General features: G+C 38.5%; 1 protein-coding gene across 3 annotated transcripts in view; it reads right to left on the bottom strand.

Annotated features, from left to right (window-relative positions):
- The window catches only part of cntn6 (contactin 6), a 147,374-nt gene that overhangs the window by 41,797 nt on the left and 84,440 nt on the right, over positions 1 to 21,137 (bottom strand). For all 3 annotated transcript variants that reach the window (XM_028024161.1, XM_028024163.1, XM_028024162.1), the window contains 8 exons: positions 20,076 to 20,251; positions 16,714 to 16,809; positions 11,420 to 11,623; positions 10,825 to 10,927; positions 10,451 to 10,635; positions 4,306 to 4,448; positions 4,072 to 4,201; positions 3,670 to 3,820 (listed from right to left, as the gene is read on the bottom strand). In XM_028024161.1, coding sequence (XP_027879962.1) covers positions 3,670 to 3,820; positions 4,072 to 4,201; positions 4,306 to 4,448; positions 10,451 to 10,635; positions 10,825 to 10,927; positions 11,420 to 11,623; positions 16,714 to 16,809; positions 20,076 to 20,251 — 1,188 coding nt within the window. The remainder of the gene's footprint in view (positions 1 to 3,669; positions 3,821 to 4,071; positions 4,202 to 4,305; positions 4,449 to 10,450; positions 10,636 to 10,824; positions 10,928 to 11,419; positions 11,624 to 16,713; positions 16,810 to 20,075; positions 20,252 to 21,137) is intronic.

Genomic DNA, 21,137 nt, shown 5'->3' with positions numbered 1-21,137 from the left:
GAAACACCCCCAAAAGTGGCGGAGAACGCCAGAGCTAAGATTCTGTGGGACTTCCAGATCCAGACAGACAAAATGGTAATGGCGAACCAACCAGACATTGTCATAGTGGATAAACAACAGAGGAAAGCCGTTGTGGTAGATGTAGCAATACCAAGCGACTGCAACATCAGGAAAAAGGAGCACGAGAAACTAGAGAAATACCAGGGCCTCAGGGAGGAACTGGAGAGGGCCTGGAAGGTGAAGACCACAGTGGTGCCTGTGGTCATCGGGGCCCTCGGGGCAGTCACCCCCAAACTGGACCAATGGCTAAAACAGATCCCAGGAACAACATCAGACATCTCAGTCCAGAAATGTGCAGTCCTTGGCACAGCCAAGATACTGCGCAGAACCCTCAAGCTCCCAGGCCTCTGGTAGAGGACCCGAGCTCAGAGGATAAGAACCACCCGCGGTGGGTGAGAAGGGAATTAGATTTATATATATATATATATATATATATATATATATATATATATATATATATATATATATATATATATATAGACTACAGGTACAAATATTGCAGTTTGATACTTTTCTACTTTCAATCAAGTGCTTTGACCTCTAAATCAATCAGATGGGTGAATGAACCATTACAGCAGTCTTTTTATCCTAAAGTCCTGCATTAAAACAATTCAACATCACTTGGAAACATTATTCTGAATATCAGTTATTGTTCCTACAGCGTTGCGGAGTGCCTCGTCATACCTCAACCATACCATACCAAATTTCTTTACTGAAAATAAACAATGTAAAAGTTTTCTCCATCTCTTTCAATATTTTCACACTGCAAAAAACCCCAAAAACAAACAAACAAAAAAAGTATTTTTGGTTTAGTTTCTAGTGCAAACATCTAGTGCAAAACATTGAACCTGAAATAAGACAAAAATAATTGATATGCAACTTCCAGCAAGATATATCAAATTAATCATTCCTTAAAATTGCCAAAACTATTACTAGTTCCACTGACAGATTATTTCACTTGAAACAACACATTTTTTCCCAGTGGAGCGAATACTTTTTCATCAATATTAATAAACTATTGACTTAAAATAAGTTGCTTAATCTTGGTGAAAAGTTACATGCAAGTTGATTTTGTCTTCTTTCAAGAGTGTTAAAATATTTGCCCTATGTACTAGACCAAAATACTTGGTAAGCCTTTGTGTTCTTGCAGTGCATCTACAGTGCTAGTAGCAGACAAGTTTTAGTGCAAAACCAGGTGTAAATATCTTGCTTTTTTTTTTGACTTGTTCTGCGGCCTTGCTTCTGCGTCCATTACATGCAACCTGTTTTGTGATTCTGGTGTAAAACTGTTGCAAAAACAAAAACTGGTGCTTAACTTGTAAAATTCTGTCCTGAGTGTTAAATTGAAGCAGGTACAATCTTGGTAAGAAACACAAAAAACAAATGACTGCTTCTCAGAGTCAGGCTCTACTTCAGGCTATAGTGTCTAAACTAGGAAGATTTATCAATAAGCTATAGGAACTAGCGCTCTGTTCCAGGGAACCTTAGGAGAAATAACTTCAGAATCAGACAAGGGCTGCTTTGGTCACATTCTGGGTAAAAAAAAGAATTGGGCAGTTTGCTAGGGATTTGATTTTTGAGGACTCCTAATGGCCGCAAGGTGAAAGAAAATCACTTTTCAAATACGTTTGTAAGAGCTATGACTGGTTTTCATCAGTCTGCTTAAATTACTTTTTTTTTTTAGCATGAATTCTTCAGAAGCTGCTTTAGCCAATATTGAGCTGCAAGAAAGAAGGCTCTAATGGGCCTAGTGGTGTAACAACTATCTCACTTTAATATCATTCCTAACATTGCGGTTGTATGCTGGGATTCTGTAAATAAAACGCTCCAGTTTGGAACCAGGAGTCCTTCCCATTGGCCCTTGTTTTCTTTAATTTTCTATGGCCTTTGGCTATTGATGGACAGGTCTTCTTGGAGTTTCAATACCTTTCTTAGTAATATTTCTAAATACCACAACTCTCACTCTGTCAATTTTATGCTGATTAGTGGGATAATGTGAAGTCTAGAATACAGTAATAACCAAAGGTTTTGTCAGTGAAACCAATTTTTGTTTTCATACAGTTTTTTTTCATGAGTATTCAGATTGTTTTAGATTAATGAGTTGGATCAGTCCTGCTCAAGGAGGATATTAAAGAATCATCCAAGACCATCATCATCCCACAACCTCTGCAAAATGATTTGTGTCGTTGTCCAGCATGAATAAATAAAACTGTGGACCCATAGTCAGGAAACTCGTTGACCCAATATGTGGTCAGTTTCTGTGTCTGACTCGAATGAGACAAGAATGGCTCACCATCAATGAGAATTTGGCCCCACAGATCATTTTCATCAATCCAAAGCAAAACACAAAGGCCAAAACTGTAAAAGTTTACTTTAAATAAATGGGCAAATCTCAGAAAATGTTCGTTAGTATACCACAGAACAGAACTTCTCAAACTTTTTCAGACTCAGCCCTGCTTTTATAGGGACATGTATTTTCCAGCCACATAAAGCTGTGTTATAAAAATGCTGTATTTATCAAATACGACTTAAAATAAATTACGTAATTATGTAAGAAAATATACAACTTTGTAGTTTATGCTTTGAAATAGGGCCTCTTTCACTATAAAAACTCCTGCTCTTTCTGAAACTCCGCCTCTCACACAATAGTTCTAAGTGACAGTGTTTGTCAGTGTTTGTCTTTTGTTTTTCTCTCCAGTTCATAAATTTTTTGAAGCATTATTGTTCAGATTTTTGAGGACAACTTGATAACATTTTCTTCTACTCATGAAGATTTTTACTGAAGGCAAAAGGTGATTTTAAATTTGCATATTTGAAGGTGAAAATGGTTATGGGAAAATTTCGTACTGATTTGTTTTTCAAGCTTCTCACTTGCCTCATGATTAGCACTGATTTCTGCTGATTCCATGGCTCTTCATATTGCTCAGTGAATTATCAATCGACGGCAAGGAAAAAGGCAGTCTTTGTTCCTTTGCTAAATCAAACAGTTTGACTTTGATGAATTCTGTGGCATCTTTCTTTGTTGCACGATCAAAATATTTAATGGCCCTAATGAAAAAGCCCAACTCCGACACGCTGATCCATTCATGAAACCAAAAGTTAATATTAGTAGAAAAATCAGGACAATTGTATGCAATTGTTTTTGCACATGGTGTTTGCTTTCGTCTAACTATTCATCATATACCAGTTTTTTTCTGCCAAGTCGCATAATCAAACTCTGATGCAGAACATTAAAGCAAGGAAGTTGTGCTCATGACTTCTTTGGAGTTTTTTGTATAATTTATTTTCAGCGGTTCTTGGTGCAGCGCCACCACAGGAGAGGAGGGGAACAGATTTTTCAAAAGGTTTGGTTATTTCACACAGTGCAGTGCAGTGTGAAAGTGAACCTCACCAACTGAAAATGTAACAAATTATACAACTTTGGTCCCAGACTACCGGGTGTGAAAACACCTTCAAACCAACACTCACTGCAAGCCAAGGTAGAGGAAAACATCCATAAGTCTTTTCTCCCCCTTTTTGATATTCATAGACTGCCCTTGTGGAGAGATCTATATAAAAATGGGTCTAAATGATGAAACATGTCAGTGCTCATTGCTGATGTTAACCTACCTCTTGCCGGTCCTCAGGAGCTCGCCCCCTCTCCACCAGGAGATGGTGGCCCTGGGGGAAGCGTTGGGCCGGCACTCTAACACCACCTCTCCTCCTCTATGGATCACCGTGGATTTTTTCACGGGCCGCTGGGTAAAGTCCGGCGGCGAAGCTGAGGAAGAGACCCACATTGAAGCCATTTGTTTCGGTTTGTAGAGGGACAACGACCGGCCGTCAGCCAAAATGTCAAGTGTGTCACTGGCAATTATAGACATTTCATTTTACCACCAGATTGGCTGCTTGTTTGAATTGATTATATATATTTTTGGAAGCAAAGGTCAGGCCTCTGTGAAGAGCTTATTTATTCTTTTTTTGTCGTCGTTCTATTGTCAATCCTGGTTGGTCACAGTGAATGAAACCTACCTACAACCTTGAGCTCAGCGCTGGCATACAGTGATCCATATTCATTCTCTGCCACACACTGATACATCCCTGAGTCTGACAAACGGATCGTGGATATGGTCAGTCTGCCAGCTTCAACGTGAACTCTCTCCTGAAAAAAACACATCAGGAGTTGCAGCTGTGACACATTTTTTTCAGCAAGAAAAACTGAATCTTTTATAAGAAGATGCTATTACTTTCTGCTTTGTGTCTTACCTTTGTTGTTAGTGGTTGACCATTCTTTAACCATCGATATCTAGGTTTAGGTTTACCAATGGCTTTACATTCCCACTGCAGGTTGGCATCAATGGCCATATGTGCATCTTTCAGTATCTGGGTCCACTGAAGATGTTCAACATCTGAGGAGAAAACAGGTGATGAGACGAGACCTGTCACAATAACAAATTTTGCTAACAATAAATTGTCCTATTAGATATTGTGATAAACAATAATGTTGTTTTGAAAATAACGTATTGATGGTGGTTGAGAGAGAGCAAAGCAGGATGAATCACAGAAATTACTTTACTGTAGCAGACAGAAAACAAAACGTTGCAAATAATTAATATGCCGTTATTAATACTGGAACAATTATAAGAAAAGCATGAGAAATTTTCAGTCTGTTACATTTGTTCTCCTTCAAAAATGGTTAATTTGTTTAAAATATAAAATGTAATATAAAGACGGCACACAATAAAAAACATTTGTGTAAATATACCAGCTTAGCCAAACAGGCTAATTTTTAGCCACAGTCGCTGGAGTGTAGAGCATAAGTCCAGCAAGAATTAAGAGACAGTGATTACAGTAATTAAAATACAATAAGCATATACTGTAATAAAAAACAAATATGAGTTTCAGAGCAAATGTTCACACACACTTTATGATCGACTCAATCATAATCTTGACTCAATGACTGTTGATCTAAAATAACTCTTTAAAGTCATGTAGAAAAAATTCTGCTCCTACTAATGAATCTTTCTCTGGAAAACAAAAGCTGTGATGATTATATGGGTCAGTTTCCTCTGTATAGTCTGACTTTTAAAAAAATGTTTTTATAGATTTGCATAAAAACATTGCATCAAACAAGTACAGCATGTGAGCAAGTTGTTGTTGCGCAACACCCCCCCCCCCCCTCCTTTCTGTCTCTACTCTCTCACTCTCGTACTTCCTCTTCTGAGAGGGGAGATGTGCTACCAGCTCTCCGTCTAACGGGTCCGTTGAGTTTCCTAAATCTGCTGGGATTTACCCTGTCCAGAACTGAAGTAAACTCTGTTTAAGCTGGTTTCGAGAAACGATTCGCCTGGATTCTGACGGCCTACATCCAGGTGTCCCACCCTTCTTCCCCCTGTGAATTAGCCAGACTGAGCAGCCTACAGCCAACTAGTTTCACAGAGCACACCTGTTAACGGTCGCTCGTTCTCTATTTTGCAACTTGCATTTGTTATTGAACCAGGTAGGTTTTAGTGACTCGGTCGAGTCCCAAGGATGTTGTTTTACATATGGGCTACCAGCAACCTAAAAACATTTTCCACTTTTTCCTCTCCAGAATCAAACATCACAGCTATTTTACAACCATCAAAGAACTTTAAGGTGACTCATTAACTGAATGTCCACAACATCTTTTAGATTTTCTTTATGCTAAATATTTTATTAGTAAGGCATTTTTGCAAGGGTCAGTACAGCTTAATTCAGTAGCAGAAATAATCAAATAAGTAAAATCAATCATCTAGTCTATCTTTCCCTACTGCTGATACTGAGAACTAAAAAAGGGACCTTAGAGCGAGACGGACGGAGTTTGGCGCCTCGAACCCCAGACCTGGCACGACGACGAAGAAGGTGTGGCAGCAGGAGGAAGATGTTGATCGGCGAAGGCCAGGATCTCCGCAGGTCTGATGAGCCTCCTCTCCGCATGGATGCTGAGGTCACACAGGACTTGGTGCTGGCAGGAAAAAAGGCACCAGTTCTTCTTCCTTGTCTTTGTCTTCATCTTTGTCTTTGGGGTCTGAACCCAGCCGATGAGAGAAGTGCGATTCGAAGCAACAGATTGTGGGCCAGATGGGTTGGTCTCCATGTGCAGGACAGTCTCCGGCTCCGTGGCCCCGGCTCTTCTTCAGCTGCAGAGTTCTTTGTCCATCTCGATCTTGGCTCGAAGCTGCCCGGAGGATCCAACGAACGGTTCCTCTTTTGCACCCACCTTATATAGGGTTTATCTGTCTGCTTAGACAGATGATCTCATATCCGTCACTGTCTTACAGACATTATGTCCTGATGTCTGTGCTAATGTCTCAGGGTTGCTCAACCTCCTGTGTCCATTGCCTGCACAACCTTTCACCTACTCTCTACCTCCAACATATCAGTGATGTTTAATTGCAGTTACACCTTTTTACACCATTTCAAGTTCAATGTCAAAATCACATTTATATCACATTTATTTTCTTTAGCTTCTCTGATTTAGCATTCATTTATAATTTTATAACCATAACTTATATCACATTTATTTTCTTCAGCTTCTCTGATCTATCATTCATTTATGATTTTATAACCATAACTTATTAGTTACTCTTATTATGATCTTAATGTGAGTTATTACAGATGTTTTTCTGAAAAGAAACCAAGAATAATACATGATTCTAATTATTTACTACTAAAGTTACAGTTACTTGTTTTTCTTGTAAGTGTTCCCACAAATATAAGTATTATTACAAGTAAACCAATATTAATATAAGTATTTTACTTTGAATCTTATCAAATTACTCAAAATGTTTAGATTTAATTTTTAAAATAAGGAATAGTCTCAGCTATTTTTATAAATCTGCAGGCTGGAAACTTACTTCCTCTTTTTCCAGGAAACCTGCTTTTCCTGTTTAATGAATCTCTCTGACTGACTATGATTTCTTATGATTAGATAGAAAAAAGTAGAATTAAAGCAAAGTTTGCATGAGACAAAAACAACACACACAACTAGATTTATTTTATTGACACTTAAGTCTACTGTTGGGCCTTGATGTCACTTGAGTGATTCATTTTAAAGATAACTTTATTTATTATTACTGTTAAACTAAAATCTCCAGCATGGGGAAGTGGGATGAGCTCGGATTTTCTTGACAAAGTCTTTTTCTAACAATAGTTTATAAGTTGTAGTTCTGCTATACAGTTAATTAATTGTACTTTGTTTCCTCATTTTAACCCCTTTTGAAATTTGTGAGCCTTAATTTTCCACCACTAAATAAGGAGAAATTCCCTAAAATATTCTGACCAATCCTGTTTGGGTGAGGAGAAGTTTGAGTGTGAGAATAATAGTTCAGTCTAGCAACTGTCCTCACACAGTGGAATGTCGCCTCAGTTTGTGTTATCAATGACAGAGCAGGAAGGCTAAAGGGGAATATTAATTGTAGTGCTTTAATGAAAAATTGGAATAGACTCAAATCAGCATAAGGAGATCAAAATTCTACAAATACCAGAGATTAGAGATTGGCCACAAACTTCTGATTTGTGCATCTCTTCAAAAAAATATTTTTTTAAGACACTGAGCTTCATTAATGTACAATTGCCTTTGATCATTTATCTTTGATTCCAAACTTCCAAGTCCAAAATTGCAACTTTGAATCAGTATTCAAATTTTTAAACTACTTGGAACATTCAAATACATTTTAGATCTCATCTCATTTTAGACTCGCAATTAATTCATAAAAACTTCATCCAAAGACTGTCATTTCCGAATCTTTGTTTTTGTTCTTCAGTTTTGCCATTAATGTGGTTGAATCCAAATACAGTTAGGAAAACATAATGTGTTCATATGAAGATGTATCGATATGATGCTTTCATTAGTTTTTTTTACTTCCCAAACACAATTGTTTAAATCAAAAAATAGCTTAAGAGGAAATGTGCTTCTACTGTCTACAAAGAAAGTTCAAATCAGTGTAGAAATGAAACATGAGATGGGCGGCGCTGGGTTTGCACAGTTGACCTGGAAAAAGAATGTCCTGGGCTTTGCCAGCCTGGTAAAAACAAGCCTTGCTTCTTACATGGGGGCTAAACACTCAGCTATTGAGAAATGATTGCTTGGATGTTAGTGATTTATCCAATCACTAACTTTTAGCCGTGATGTATGTAAGGCACTATCTTGATAAAACTTACCAGAAATTGGTAAGTTTTATCAAGCAACCCCATGCAGAGTGTGACCACTGCATCTTTGTCAGCAGTAAAAGGTCTTTTATAGTCCTCTTACTATAATTACTCAATATTTGGAAGAGTGGCCAAACAAGACTGAACAACTTTGTTGACTTCCTCTGCTGCCATTGCTGAGACTACAACCCAACATGGGCGGACTACAATTCTAAAACAGCTCAGAAAGTCAACGTCATCATTCAGAACTCCTTCTTCAACCGGATAAATCAGAATCAATGGGAGAAATCTCAGATGGAACACTTAAGGGAGATGAGAATCTGGCGGAATTGCGTAACAGAATTCACATGTTCTCCCTGTACATGCGTTGATTCTCTCAAGGTACTCCAGTTTTCTTCCATTGTTTTCTCTAAGTTGCTCTGAGGTATTAGCGCGCGCAGGCATGTTGCCCAGCACCAAGCTGTGGCCTTAGACTGAAAAGTACTTTTAACGCTAACTCACGTCATTCCTGGAGTCGACGCAAAAAAACGCGCCAACATCGTATCCGGGAAACGTTTGTAAATTTCAGCAAAATCTCAGGCTCCAGTTATCCAGTGCGCTTGCATCACACAGAAAGCAGACGTTGGGGAGAAACTTATTTATGACATGAGATCTCCAGATAATACTTATCCACTGCGAAATAGAGCTTCACTCTATGGCTCCTTTGCTAGCGTCTACTGTATAGACTGACTTTAATGACTTAACAGACACAGAATAGCATCCAATAAAAGGAAAGAATTACAGGAGTTGTCTTTGACTGATTGCAGACCAGAGCCGCTGGCGCTGTTGGGACCGTTAGCAGAGGTTTTACTGTAGTCACTGGCAGCTCTGCCTCAGGGGTATGCTAGAGTTGGCATATAATGACAGGGCATGAACAAGGAGCTCAACACTCTGAGTAAAGCAGAACTTAAAAGTTTAAATGCAAGTACTTTATACTTTATGAGAGAAATTCCAGTTTATGAGCATTAACGTTTATCTGGAGAGAATGATTGTTTTATTTTAGATATGTAAATAGAAATCAATATGAGATCAAATTAAATAGAAATGAGACACCTCTATTCAACAGATGTCTATGCTCAATAAAAAGTATGATAAAAAAAAATTACACCTATTTAATCCTACCCAAGCAATAACCTAGGTAATGATTTTGTAGTATTGCACATTACATTACAATAAATTATACAAACTGTGTAACTCCCTTATTAATTCTAGTACCATTGTTTTCTAACATTAAACTGTTGTATAATTTTCCACAACAACTGGATGTTGAAAAAATCCATGTGGTCTGGATGCTGTTTATCTGTAGAAATAGTGTACTTCACAGAAATACTTTACAATTCAAATTCAAAAATACTTTATTAATCCCAAAGGGACAAATAATAATACAAATAAATAAATAATAAAAAGAATTTCTAGCAAGAGAAATAGAGTGATGTCAAAGAACAGCACATAATTATTTTTAATATATTAGGTATATAGCTTTGAAAATAAACTATGCAGTTTGTTCAAGTATGACTGATAGGAGATGTCATAGACCGTTTCATCCAGGAATAAAACATCATGTAGTCCTTCCATGTTAACGCCTCAAAATTTGATCAGAACTGCACTTTTTTGTTTTACAAATGTCATGATATGGCTCCACTCAAATTTAGTGAGAATGTAATTATGCAAAAATATTTTATAATAATTTCTGATGTGACCAGATTTGGTTCCAACACAGAGCCCCGTGGTACACCACATACAATGGCCAAACATTTTTTAGTAATTCGTATAATTCATATAATAATATATTTAATTATTCTAGGAAATTATATACAATTATACCAAAACAATTAACAATATTTAGTTTATTTTGAAATGTATCAACATTCTCCAACATATTTGATGTGTATCGATAATTTTGATGATGACACTTGACAAAATGTTCCTAAATTGGTGCTTGTGTGATGTTTTTATGACTTCTTATTTTTGTATTTTTATGATGTAAAGCCCTTTGAACTGTTGCTGCCGAAATGGGCTGTGCAGACACACTTAACCGATAGAAAAATTCTATTGGTTAAGAATTTTGTGAGTTAAAGAAGACGGTCCTCAAAATACATCCAGTTATTATTAGTCCTACAAAGTGTGGGGATTTTAAATAGAGATGAAAAGAAAGTTGGAATGTGACAAACAAAATGTGAACAACTTCCATCTTTCTTACTCTGGAATATCAGCTGCCCTCTGGCAACATTCTTCCCTCTGCTGTTCTCAGCAACACACTCGTACACACCGGCATCCTCTGGGCGAAAATATGGAATTTCCAGATCTCCGGTGGAGTGGTTGATCTTAATCTTCCCAGGGAGTGGGTTTCCATCGGCTCTCCTCCAGGAGATGGATGGCACGGGGCTGCCGAGGTGAAAACACACACACACACACGCACACACACACACACACGCAAACGCCCTCACATGTAAGGTCACGCTGACCACAAAAGCTGAAGTCACAGCGTATGTTTGCTTTCTGCTCCTTCAAAGCCGTCTCCTGTGGTGTGTGTGTGCGGGCGTGTGTGTGTGTGTGTGTGTGTGTGACACTTACTTTCCTAGGGCGAAGCATTCCAGCTTCACTGACGATCCTTTGGAAACGTAAAGGGTGTCAGGAAACTGAACCTCGATCTTGGGCTCGTATTCACCCATCACCACTACCAGAGGGACAGAAGGACATGAGTCAGAACACGATACGTCCCTGAAGTTCTTACAAAAGTTTGTAAGTTAGTTTTGTCTTATTTCTAGTGTAATAATTTTTTTGCAGTAGAAACCAAACAAAAAAACATGGGAAGATTTTGTGTTTTTGCACTGCAGCTGTTTGGAGGCGTGGTTAGAATACAACATGTTAATGGACGGATGAATTTGTATTGCATACAGGCTGCAGAGGAAGCAAGAAGCCCACGGCTGGGTTGTGAATATTTGTATTGGTGTCAGGCTGTTTACTGTGCATGTGGCCTGGTTATGTAAATATGTTTAGACAGAGTATGTCCCGCACACATAACCCCGCCACCCTCCGAGATGTTTCGGATGTGTTAACACCCCGCTAAAAGCTGAAGAGAAAAATAGCATCACGTTCCAGACATTTATCTCCTCCGTGCGTCGGTTCAGCAGGCCGAGTAACCGGATGGCGCAGCGTCGGCGCTTACCATCACCCCGCACCACCACCGGGGTTGGAGAGCTGAACACCGTGGCATTGGTCATCATATTTCTCACTACACACGTGTAGTTCCCGGCGTCCGTGGCCTCCACTTTGGCGACGTACAAGTTGCCCGTCCGCTGGGAGATGAAACGGCGGGCATCCTGCTGGAGGAAGCTGCGGTTGCCATTGAAAACCCAGGAATACTTGATTTCTGTAGACAATGAAAAGAAGAACATTAAAGTGACGAAGAGAGCAATCAAAAACAAAAACAAATCTTGCATACACAATTTGGGCTTTCTCAGCTTTGCTTGAATTTCACTGGTAAATTTTCCATGAGGCCGAAACAGAAAAATAAATTGTGAACGACTTCAATTTTCTGCTTCAGAACTGCGGTCTGCATGTAGTTTTAGCAATGGCAGTGGAGGAATTGAAGGAAGCCGCACAGTCCGTGTTAGTTACACTTCCAAATAATCAACTAGAAAATTTCTGAAGAAATTTAAACGGGGCCTGCCAAAGTGTGCCTGTCGGTTGGCACACTTCGTGGGCGTTCTGGTGCTACAAATTAGCATCAATGCTAAAGTAAGCTACAATGTACTCAATAGCATGTGGAGATTGACAAACATGTTGAGTAACATGGACTTATGCCATTCAGTATGTTGAAATTATTGTACAAGTTAAAATGAGCCAAACTGCTAACATTAGCCAAAATGCTGTCAGTAGCATGTGGAGACCTCCAATCAATCAGTGAGGTACGAGGAAAGACAGACCTCCAATCTATCATGGAGGTCTAACGAAAGACAGACCTCCAATCAACCAGGGGTCTCCATGCATAGCCTAGCTCAGCGTTTGAACCGACCCACACCCAGGTTGCAATCAGAGGAGTCCACGCAAAGCCAAACCTCCACACAAACATGGAAGTCCGAGGAAAGACATATGTCCATGCGACCAACCTCCACTGGTTGCATGAAGGGGCTTCATGTTGGCGTTGGCGTGAAGGCCAATCTATGCCCGGCTCGGCCTTTACGCCGACCCACACCCAGGTGGCACTAACCTAGGTCACTATCCAAACCTAGGTTTTGCTAACACTCGGCATTAATTGCTTGATTAATTGATCTCTCTAAATTGTCCTAAGGTGTGAAGGGGTGTGCGCAAGGATAAGTGTGTTAGATGATGGATGAATATTTGTTAAAAGTGTCTGACAGTAGAATATGAAACAGAGAATCTGTGAAAATGCATCTAGCTCTGCTACTATCCAGAAACATCCAATCAGAACCAAAAGGCAAACCTTTGGTTCTGATTGGTTTCTAATGCGTTGAATGTGTCTCAGCACATTAGACTACTAGTGTACTGCAGCTACACAATTGGCAGAAAAACACCCTAATATTATATCATCATTGTTTATAATGATTTAGAAAACAAAATGCTGTACAGGTTTGTACTATTTCGACCCATATTAGCATTGATTTCCTTCATTTTAGTAGCTGCGATTTTGCCTAATTCACACATTTTCAATAACTCTACACAATACTAGCCTATTCCTAACCCTAACCCTATCTAAAACTTAATTAGCATCTTACCTCTAAACGTTACCCCTGACCCAAAACAATGAGTCCATCATATTAGGACCAGGCTTTGGTCCTAATATGATGGAACTAATACAGTGTTTCTCCATTCTGGTCCTCAGGCCCCCCTGCCCTGCATGTTTTAGGTGTTCCCCTTCTGCCACACACCTGGATTGAATCTGTGGGTGATTAACAGGCTTCTGCAGTACTTGATGACTGCAGAAGAGGTCATGCTGTTCTGGAACAGCTGTTCTGAAACAGAGACACATCTAAAACATGCAGACCAGGGGGTTTAAGGACTGGAATTGAGAAGCACTGACCTAATGTGACACTGGACATATAATGTGCATTCACACCAAATGCGTTTTGAGCATCAGGCGCAGCTGGTTTGCATTCAAAGTCTATGTGGAGGCGCGTCGAGGGCTATTGCATTGCGTTTCAAGCCTCTAGCCTCCCTATGCATTGCTATGGGCAGGCCCCAATAAAGATTAACAAACGTTGGCAAGTGGGTAACATTTAAAACTTCAGAGTCTACATCTCCAGGAAGCCATCGTTTCTCAATAGCTAAGACGCCAAACTCTGGACCAAGTGAAGAGTACCAGCACCTTGGTAAAAACCACGACAGGGCAGCATGACAATGTCCACTGAGTCCTATAAAATATCTGCTATTCCAACTGTGAGCTGCCAAAGAGGTGGCTTTATATTCTCAGACAGCTTTAAGCTTGTTTAGGTAAAGATAATACCCACAGGTTTTTAATAACAGAAGAGAGGAGATTATATATTTCAGACTAGATATTAAAGGGCATAAGAAGTCATTCATAATAAGGTAAAAATACCACAGAAAGACCAAAATACAATATATCTGACCTGCGACAATAAATGACAGAATTAATAGCACAAGAACACTGGACTTAAACTTGAAATTGTGCTTTCTTTTTTATTATTATTAAAAATGCTAGTTAAAATGTAAAAATATTCATATAAAAATATTCAAGTGCTTCATTCAATGTTTGATAATGTTCTCTAGTAAACCTCAAAGTCTGTCATAGACCAGTTTGACTTATACTTTTATGATATTTTAATTGTATGTACTTTTTATTGTTTTCCTTGCTGTACTCCGGGGCGCCTCTTGGCCAGGTTTCACTTGAAAAAGAGATTTTGTCTCAAAGTTTTTCATTGTTCATCGTCATGGTTCTGGGATGTTTTGGGATTAATAGTTTGTATTTTGATTATTCTGTCCCAGCGTTTTCTACATCTTCTGTGCTGTTGGACTTCACAATAAATTGCTCCAGTAAATATTGCGATATATGATAACATTGTTTTTATAGACCATTTTCAAGTGATATATTGATAATGGAAGAATAATGCAAGTTTGTCCTCTCAAACACCAATAACCTTTCATTTTGTAAAGAACACACTGGAACTGGAACATATTTTAAGTATCCAAAATAAAAATACAACCAAAAACAATGAATAGAAAGAAAATAAAAACCACTTGCAAGCAAAACCGTAAATAAAGTGTATCATGATGCCTCTTTCAAAAATAGTCATAATCAGAATGGAAATTATTGAGCTCATTTTAATTCATTGTGTGATTAACTGATTAATTGCTTATTGCAACAGGCTTAACTACAACGGATTAGACATGCCTTGGTGGTTCCAGCCAAATGTGGAACATTTTCCCAAATCAACATCTGAAAAATCTGACCGGTTCCAGACAGAGGGTCTGTATAAACGTAGTCTAACATCAGAAATCAGATGCCCTATACCAGAGATAATATTTTTAAATTTACTATAAAGAATGCACTCCTTTCTGCTAGAAAATCTAAAATTACATTAATTCAATTATCATGTTGGGACAAAATATTAGAAAGTTGAGTGAATTCTTTGGTAAAAAGCATTCCCACTTTTATCCCAAACATCACACATGTTGAAATGAAGAAAGGAAAGAAGAGATGAGCACGTTAGAGTCGAGGTGTGCAGTCAAATACTTCAACAGAGAAAAGGAAGAAGTGAGTTTAAGTCTGCAGGGAGTCGAAGGTATTTAGCCATTTCTGCAACCCTGCCTTATCACAAAATAGCATTCAGCTCTCAGTCTGTCTCACTTGGCAGCTGCTAAAAAGTTCCATTCACTTCCTTGAGGGGAAAAAACTGTGATTCGAAATCATTACAAGGAAAGTCGGGGCATGAACTGCCAGACCTTTCATGATTAGGGACTATCAGAGACCGACTCTGTTTAAGAGCCGCAGTCCCACAGCAACAGAGGACTTCCAGGCCCATAATCCCACGTCCTCCGACAGAGTTCAGCTCTCAGCGCCGCTCCTTTAAGGCCACTTAGGTATTGATTGTTCAGATAAGCTTCACATGAATCCTCCTTTAATAAGGCGAATTGTAAATTTCCTCGAGAATCGCTTCGACGTGCGTCGAGGCAGCTGTGATGTCACCAAAAACAATGCGGGAACACATTCCGGTGCTGAAACACCTCAAGCTAGAATTATCACTCAGTGAAAATCCCATCAAGTGTGTGACTATGATCCTTTTAAGGGTGAAAACTAAAGAGGTGGGGGTATTCAAAGGGCGAAGGGGTGGAAGGAAGGAATCAGAGGGCAAAAAAACTGCTAATGTGTGGAATTTCACACGGCCGCAGGACTGGCTTGAAACAGAGAGCGGATAATTCAATTCCCTTTTTAAACACTAAGCATTTTATTGCCTAAAATAAAATAACGTAACATTCATAAAGTAAATCTGAACCAGGTGAAGCTAAAACCGATGCCACTTCAGAAGAGTTTTGACTAAAACATATTTACAGACAAAGATGTCATGTTAAATGCCAAATCTATTATTTTTGTACAGTTTTGGATGAATTACTGCTTTGAATAGGTTTGCTTTTTATCAGCAAATGGCCTTTATTTGAGTGTATACTCCAGTTAACAATGAATCGATCACTACAGTAGTTGACAATTATTTTAAGAATCGATTAATTGCAATTAATCAATTATTTATTGATTGTGATTATTCTAGTTAATCGATTATTTAAAAAATGTATTAATTGTTTCATCTGCTAGATCATCTCTAATCTGCTACATAAATGTCATGTCAGATTTGGTGAGGAAAATGTTTACTGTGATCCTGAATTAAATGGTTTTTTAATGGTTCAAAACCTCAAAAAAAAAAAAGAAAAGGAAAGAGAGCGGGAGAGAAGGTTGCTGAGGAGGCGTGAAATTGCGCCGCCGGGCTCCGAATAGCTGCAGGAGTGCCAACCCCTTTGAGGGCCCGCTAATCAGCAGCACCCAGATGCATGAGCCGACACACAGCTGAGCCACTGGGATGAATGCTCCCGCCACCAGGCGCTGGTATTACCCAGCAGATAACCTGCTCGCAAAAAAACCCACAACATACATGACAGCTGGATGAGGCAGAGCAGCAGAGGCTTTCTAGATGACAGGACGTCCACAGATCATATGGGCAGGAAAAGGGAGTTCGAGGTTAAGAAGTGGAAGGCTGTGAACTACAGATGCAGGAAGGCAGAGGGGTCTGGGCAAGGCGCAGCGGCAGGTTAGATACCAAGAGAACTCAGGCAGTGCCAAACGCCCGTGGGCCGGGTTCCAAAGCAAATAAAAAAAAAGAATCCCGACATTATTGCTGGAGGACAATAAGCAGCAGACTGAGGAACACTAAGGCGAGCAGCAGTGTGAAGCTGGAAGACAATTGAGGAGAGTAATAGTCGGGAGTTCAGTACCTCCGTAATGGGGCGGCGGGCCACAGAGGAGAACCACGGCTTGACCCTCTCTCACCGTCACCGTGTTCCTCAGCTTTTGGCTGAAGTTCTGCAGAACTGTTGGGGATGAAAAAAGATAAAATCATCATCAGGTTATTTCCAAAGCACACCTGAGCATACAGCATACAGTGCCCTGCAAAAATATTCAAGCCTGCTCATATTATGCACATCAATAAGTCACTGCCAGTAGTTGACACAAAGTGGAGTGAAGTGGACAGAAAAGGATACATGGTGTTGAAGTTGTTTTGCTCATAAAAATATGAAAAGCATATATTCACATTCAGAAGTCGCCCACATAATTACATCACCATGTGGTGATGTTTCTAAAGTTATACAGTCAAAAACCTGGAGCAATAATTGATGTTATTCAGCCTGTCAGAAGGGAAAAAAAGGAGTCTGATTTTTACTATGGTCATTTATAAATGTCAGTTTCACACTAAATATTTAGTCATCAAGCAAAATTTTAAGTTAAGCTGAACATTTACTTTACAAAGTAAATATTTAGTTAGAAAGTTAAGTATTTATTTAGCTTCAGGCTAAATATTTAGTGCCAGACAAAAAAAAAAAATTGTGTTATTTTTTAGTCTGGGATTTGAATTTGATTTCGACTTAATGCGGCCTGTCACTGATCTTTTCACGACAGTCGGAACAACACAGATCAGATTCTTGTGCATCTGATCAATATTCCAATATTTAGCTTGGTAACTCAATTTAGCTCACCAACTAAATTCTTATCTTGCTAACAGATATATTTAGCTTCAAACAAAAATATCTAGCTTTCAAACTAAATGTTTAGTTTGGAGTTACATATTTAGATGGGTAACTAAATATTTAGCTAGCTAAATAACCAAAATAATTGCTGTTAATGTTTGACAGTGTAACTGGAGCTGCTCTGGAGCTTTAAGGGTTTGTCAGAGAACGTTATAGACCAAACTAATGGAGCGTATTCCATGCTGTGTTTCTACAGCAGACAGGTCAGGGAGAAAGCTGTGGATCACTACCAACTCTCACTTGCCTTCAGCAGATACAGGGAAGAAATTCAGAAATGGTGGGACAACAGCATCCCCCCCTACAGGAAGACACCAACACCAGTTTGAAGGAGATCGGGCCAAGGACGCTGCAGTCAGGCTTCCACCTTTAATTAAACACCGCTGTCTGCAGCACGACAGAATAAATAGCAGGAAGACATATCAATCCTACAAAATACCAACTGGTCTCTGGAGAGGTCACGCAAATATCAGCGTGTGTCAAATCAGAGCTCAGCTAATTAAAACTCCTCCTGAAATGAAGGCAAGTCCTTCCATCTCCTATTACACACAACTGTGAGGAAGTAAATGAGTCTAAATGAGTTTATTCCCCATTTAGAGAAGAAATGTATGGTGATTCAACAAAGATTTGCATCAACAAAGCAGCATAAATCTCAGTTTGACAGTGATTATTTTATTTATTTGTTTGCTTTTTCTATGTATTGTTGATTTGACTGGGCCTTTTGATAAATGTTTTCCCCATCGATAGAATAAAAAAGGAGAAAAGAATTGAACTGTTATCTGACTACTGAACTACAGCCACTTTTATATTTGTGTTTGGATTTAAAACCCAAATTATCCTAATTAGTTTATCCCTTGTACACTGAAAAATGTTGTTTCTTTATGCTTTAAAGAATTTGTGAGGAAGAGTGCAGCCAGAGGTGAATCTCCAACATACTGCCTCAAAGAGGTGAATATTTGTGCAATCACTTATTTTATATGATTACTTTTTACTTCATTGTCATTTGGACATTAAAAGGTGCCTTTTTGTACATTATTTTGTCAAAAAAAGCCAAATTTTGTGACTGATTTGTGATAAAACGTGATAAAAAGTGTAAAACATTCAGTGGGGTGAACTATATAACATGTCAAAAATATAAAAGCACTAAAGTCACAATCTGCATCAGAAAAACCTTCAGCTACAACAGTATTTTATCCTTCGGGGATATATAGATATATAAATATATAAAGTCATTTTGATGCTGAATGTTATCTGATGTTGACATGAGATAAAAAGTGAAGGATCACAAACGTCATTATTGTCCTTCCTTCAAGAAACAATAAGCAGCAGTGGCAAATTTCCTGGAAGTCAAGATAAGAGTTTATTAGCTTTTTCCTTTCTGATAGAGGATAAAGAATCAAACGTGAACTTCCAGCTTCTGTTCCAGATGAATCCGTTCCACAAACAGACTGCTGGAAACATACCAGGATCGACATTATTAAAGGAGACTTTTGCTTTACAGGAAACTGCAAAACGAAGTATTTCCTATAAAGCCAAAAGCAGTCAGTAAATAACATGGGTTTGCCTTTACAGTCGCTTATTGATCCACACAGAACTAGTTTGTATCTCTGTTTACTCTGTGTATTGGTTCTAGCACAGCAATAGAACCACAGCAGTACTGAACAGGAAGAAAAATACTTCTAGATGAGGATAATAATTCGGAGTTCCACAGAAATCAGCAAAATTGCGAAAAGCCTGAGTTCCACCTGATCATTTCCTTTCACTTCATGGTTTCAGTCATTTTACAAAGTCAATGTAGCCGTGGTAACAAGCTAGCCAGAGAGTTAATCACATAAAATCCAGCCTATTAAAATTCATTACATTTTCTGATTTTAAAGTGACAAAATACAGAACAATTTTTAAAAAGTCAATGTAGCCGTGGTAACACGCTAACTGCTGGTTCTGTAGGAGGCAGAAGGCCCAACAGTTAGGCCGGCCATGATGACAAATTCTACTGGAAAATAAATTGTCTCAGAAGTTATTCTGATAAATGATAACATTGATGGTTTGAGGACATTTTCAAGTTATATGATGGTAATGGCATAAAACGGCTAGAACACATTCTCAAGATCAATAAACTTTAAAAGAACATTTAACGCTGGAAGTGCAAAATAAATAAACCAAGCGACAGAAACAACAAATAAAATGAATCATTAAGTATCTGTAAACAAAAGTGTCCTTTGAAAAAAGACTTTTGGTAGAACGAGACAAGAGAAAAGAGAAAAATGCTTAGTCATGCAAATGGAAATTAAAGAGCTGGTTCTAATTTATTATGCTAAGCTTATTATTTTATTACTAAAATGGTGCATCTCAGCTTTTGGCATGTTAGTCTATCATTGGAGGTGTTTGTCTTCCTGGGTACCTATGCTGAGCATTTTTGATTTATTTATATATTTTTTTGTATTTCCGGGATAATTCTTACCAATACGCTCATCACATTGATAACAACCAACTGAAAAACTAGTAAAAAAAAAAAAAAAAAAAGAAAAGAAAATTGGTTCAGGAAAAATACTCACATGCAAACTGGACTTTTGCCTCCCTGCTGACGATGGTTCCAAACGCGTTGGTGGTGATGCACTGATAGACGCCTCCGTGATTGATAAAATGAGGATTATTGATCAGCAGGTTCCCTTCAACAAGGCTGTAGCTCTGGTCCGAACCAGAGTCTATGTCCCTCCCATCCACTTTCCACCTGTGAAATCAGATGTGCCACATCATTGGTTTACACGTTAGAAAACCGATGATCAGCCTTTATCATGAATATGAATGGGGCCTGTTAGTTGTATCAAGATATACCCAGATTTTCAAAAAATTTCAAAACTACTAACATGATTTTGAAAGACATGGCAGAGTTGTCTCCAGATGTTGATAGGATTAGGGTGACTGACGGTCAGATGGCTGATAGAGCGCTACTGCAAATTTAGCTATTTAGTTCAAGTTTTTTGCTGCAAAAACATCTTTGTGTGGAAACTAATACTGTTTTATATGAATTATTAATGAATTGGTGTTTTTAGGATGAGTTGGTAAGCAATGGGCAACATGTCTATTAAAGGGGCAGCATTATGTGTTTTCCAGTCACATAGTGACATGCTATAGTATAATCAAGTAACTTTACCAGCTACTATAAAAATGCTACACACTGTGTGAACAATTATCAGACAAGTTTTAGTTTTGATCATATCCTCATTTTTATGCATATTTTCCAACTCCAAGTTGTATAAACTTGGATGCTTATTGAATATAAACCTATCTGCTGGTGGGAGGGTGGGGACTATGAGATCAACATCCTATATCAAGGTGTGCAGAATTATTAGGCAGCTTCTTTTCCTAAGGCAAAATTGGCCAAAAAAAGAGATTTAAGAGACCCTGAAAAGTCTTTCAGAGGAATACAGCACTTGAAAATTGCTAAGATATTGGGGTGTGATCACAGAACCATCAAATGTTTTGCTGCAAATAGTCAACAGGGTCGCAAGAAATATGTTGAGACAAAAAGAAATAAATTAACTGCCAAAGATTTGAGAAGAATCAAACGTGAAGCTGTCAGGAACCCTGTGGTTGCTGCTGCACAAAACGTTGAT

The sequence above is a fragment of the Xiphophorus couchianus genome, chromosome 7, assembly GCF_001444195.1.
Source record: "Xiphophorus couchianus chromosome 7, X_couchianus-1.0, whole genome shotgun sequence".
Lineage (NCBI taxonomy): Eukaryota > Metazoa > Chordata > Actinopteri > Cyprinodontiformes > Poeciliidae > Xiphophorus > Xiphophorus couchianus.
Note: the sequence above shows the minus strand (reverse complement) of the source record. Positions and strands in the feature narration are given on the sequence as shown.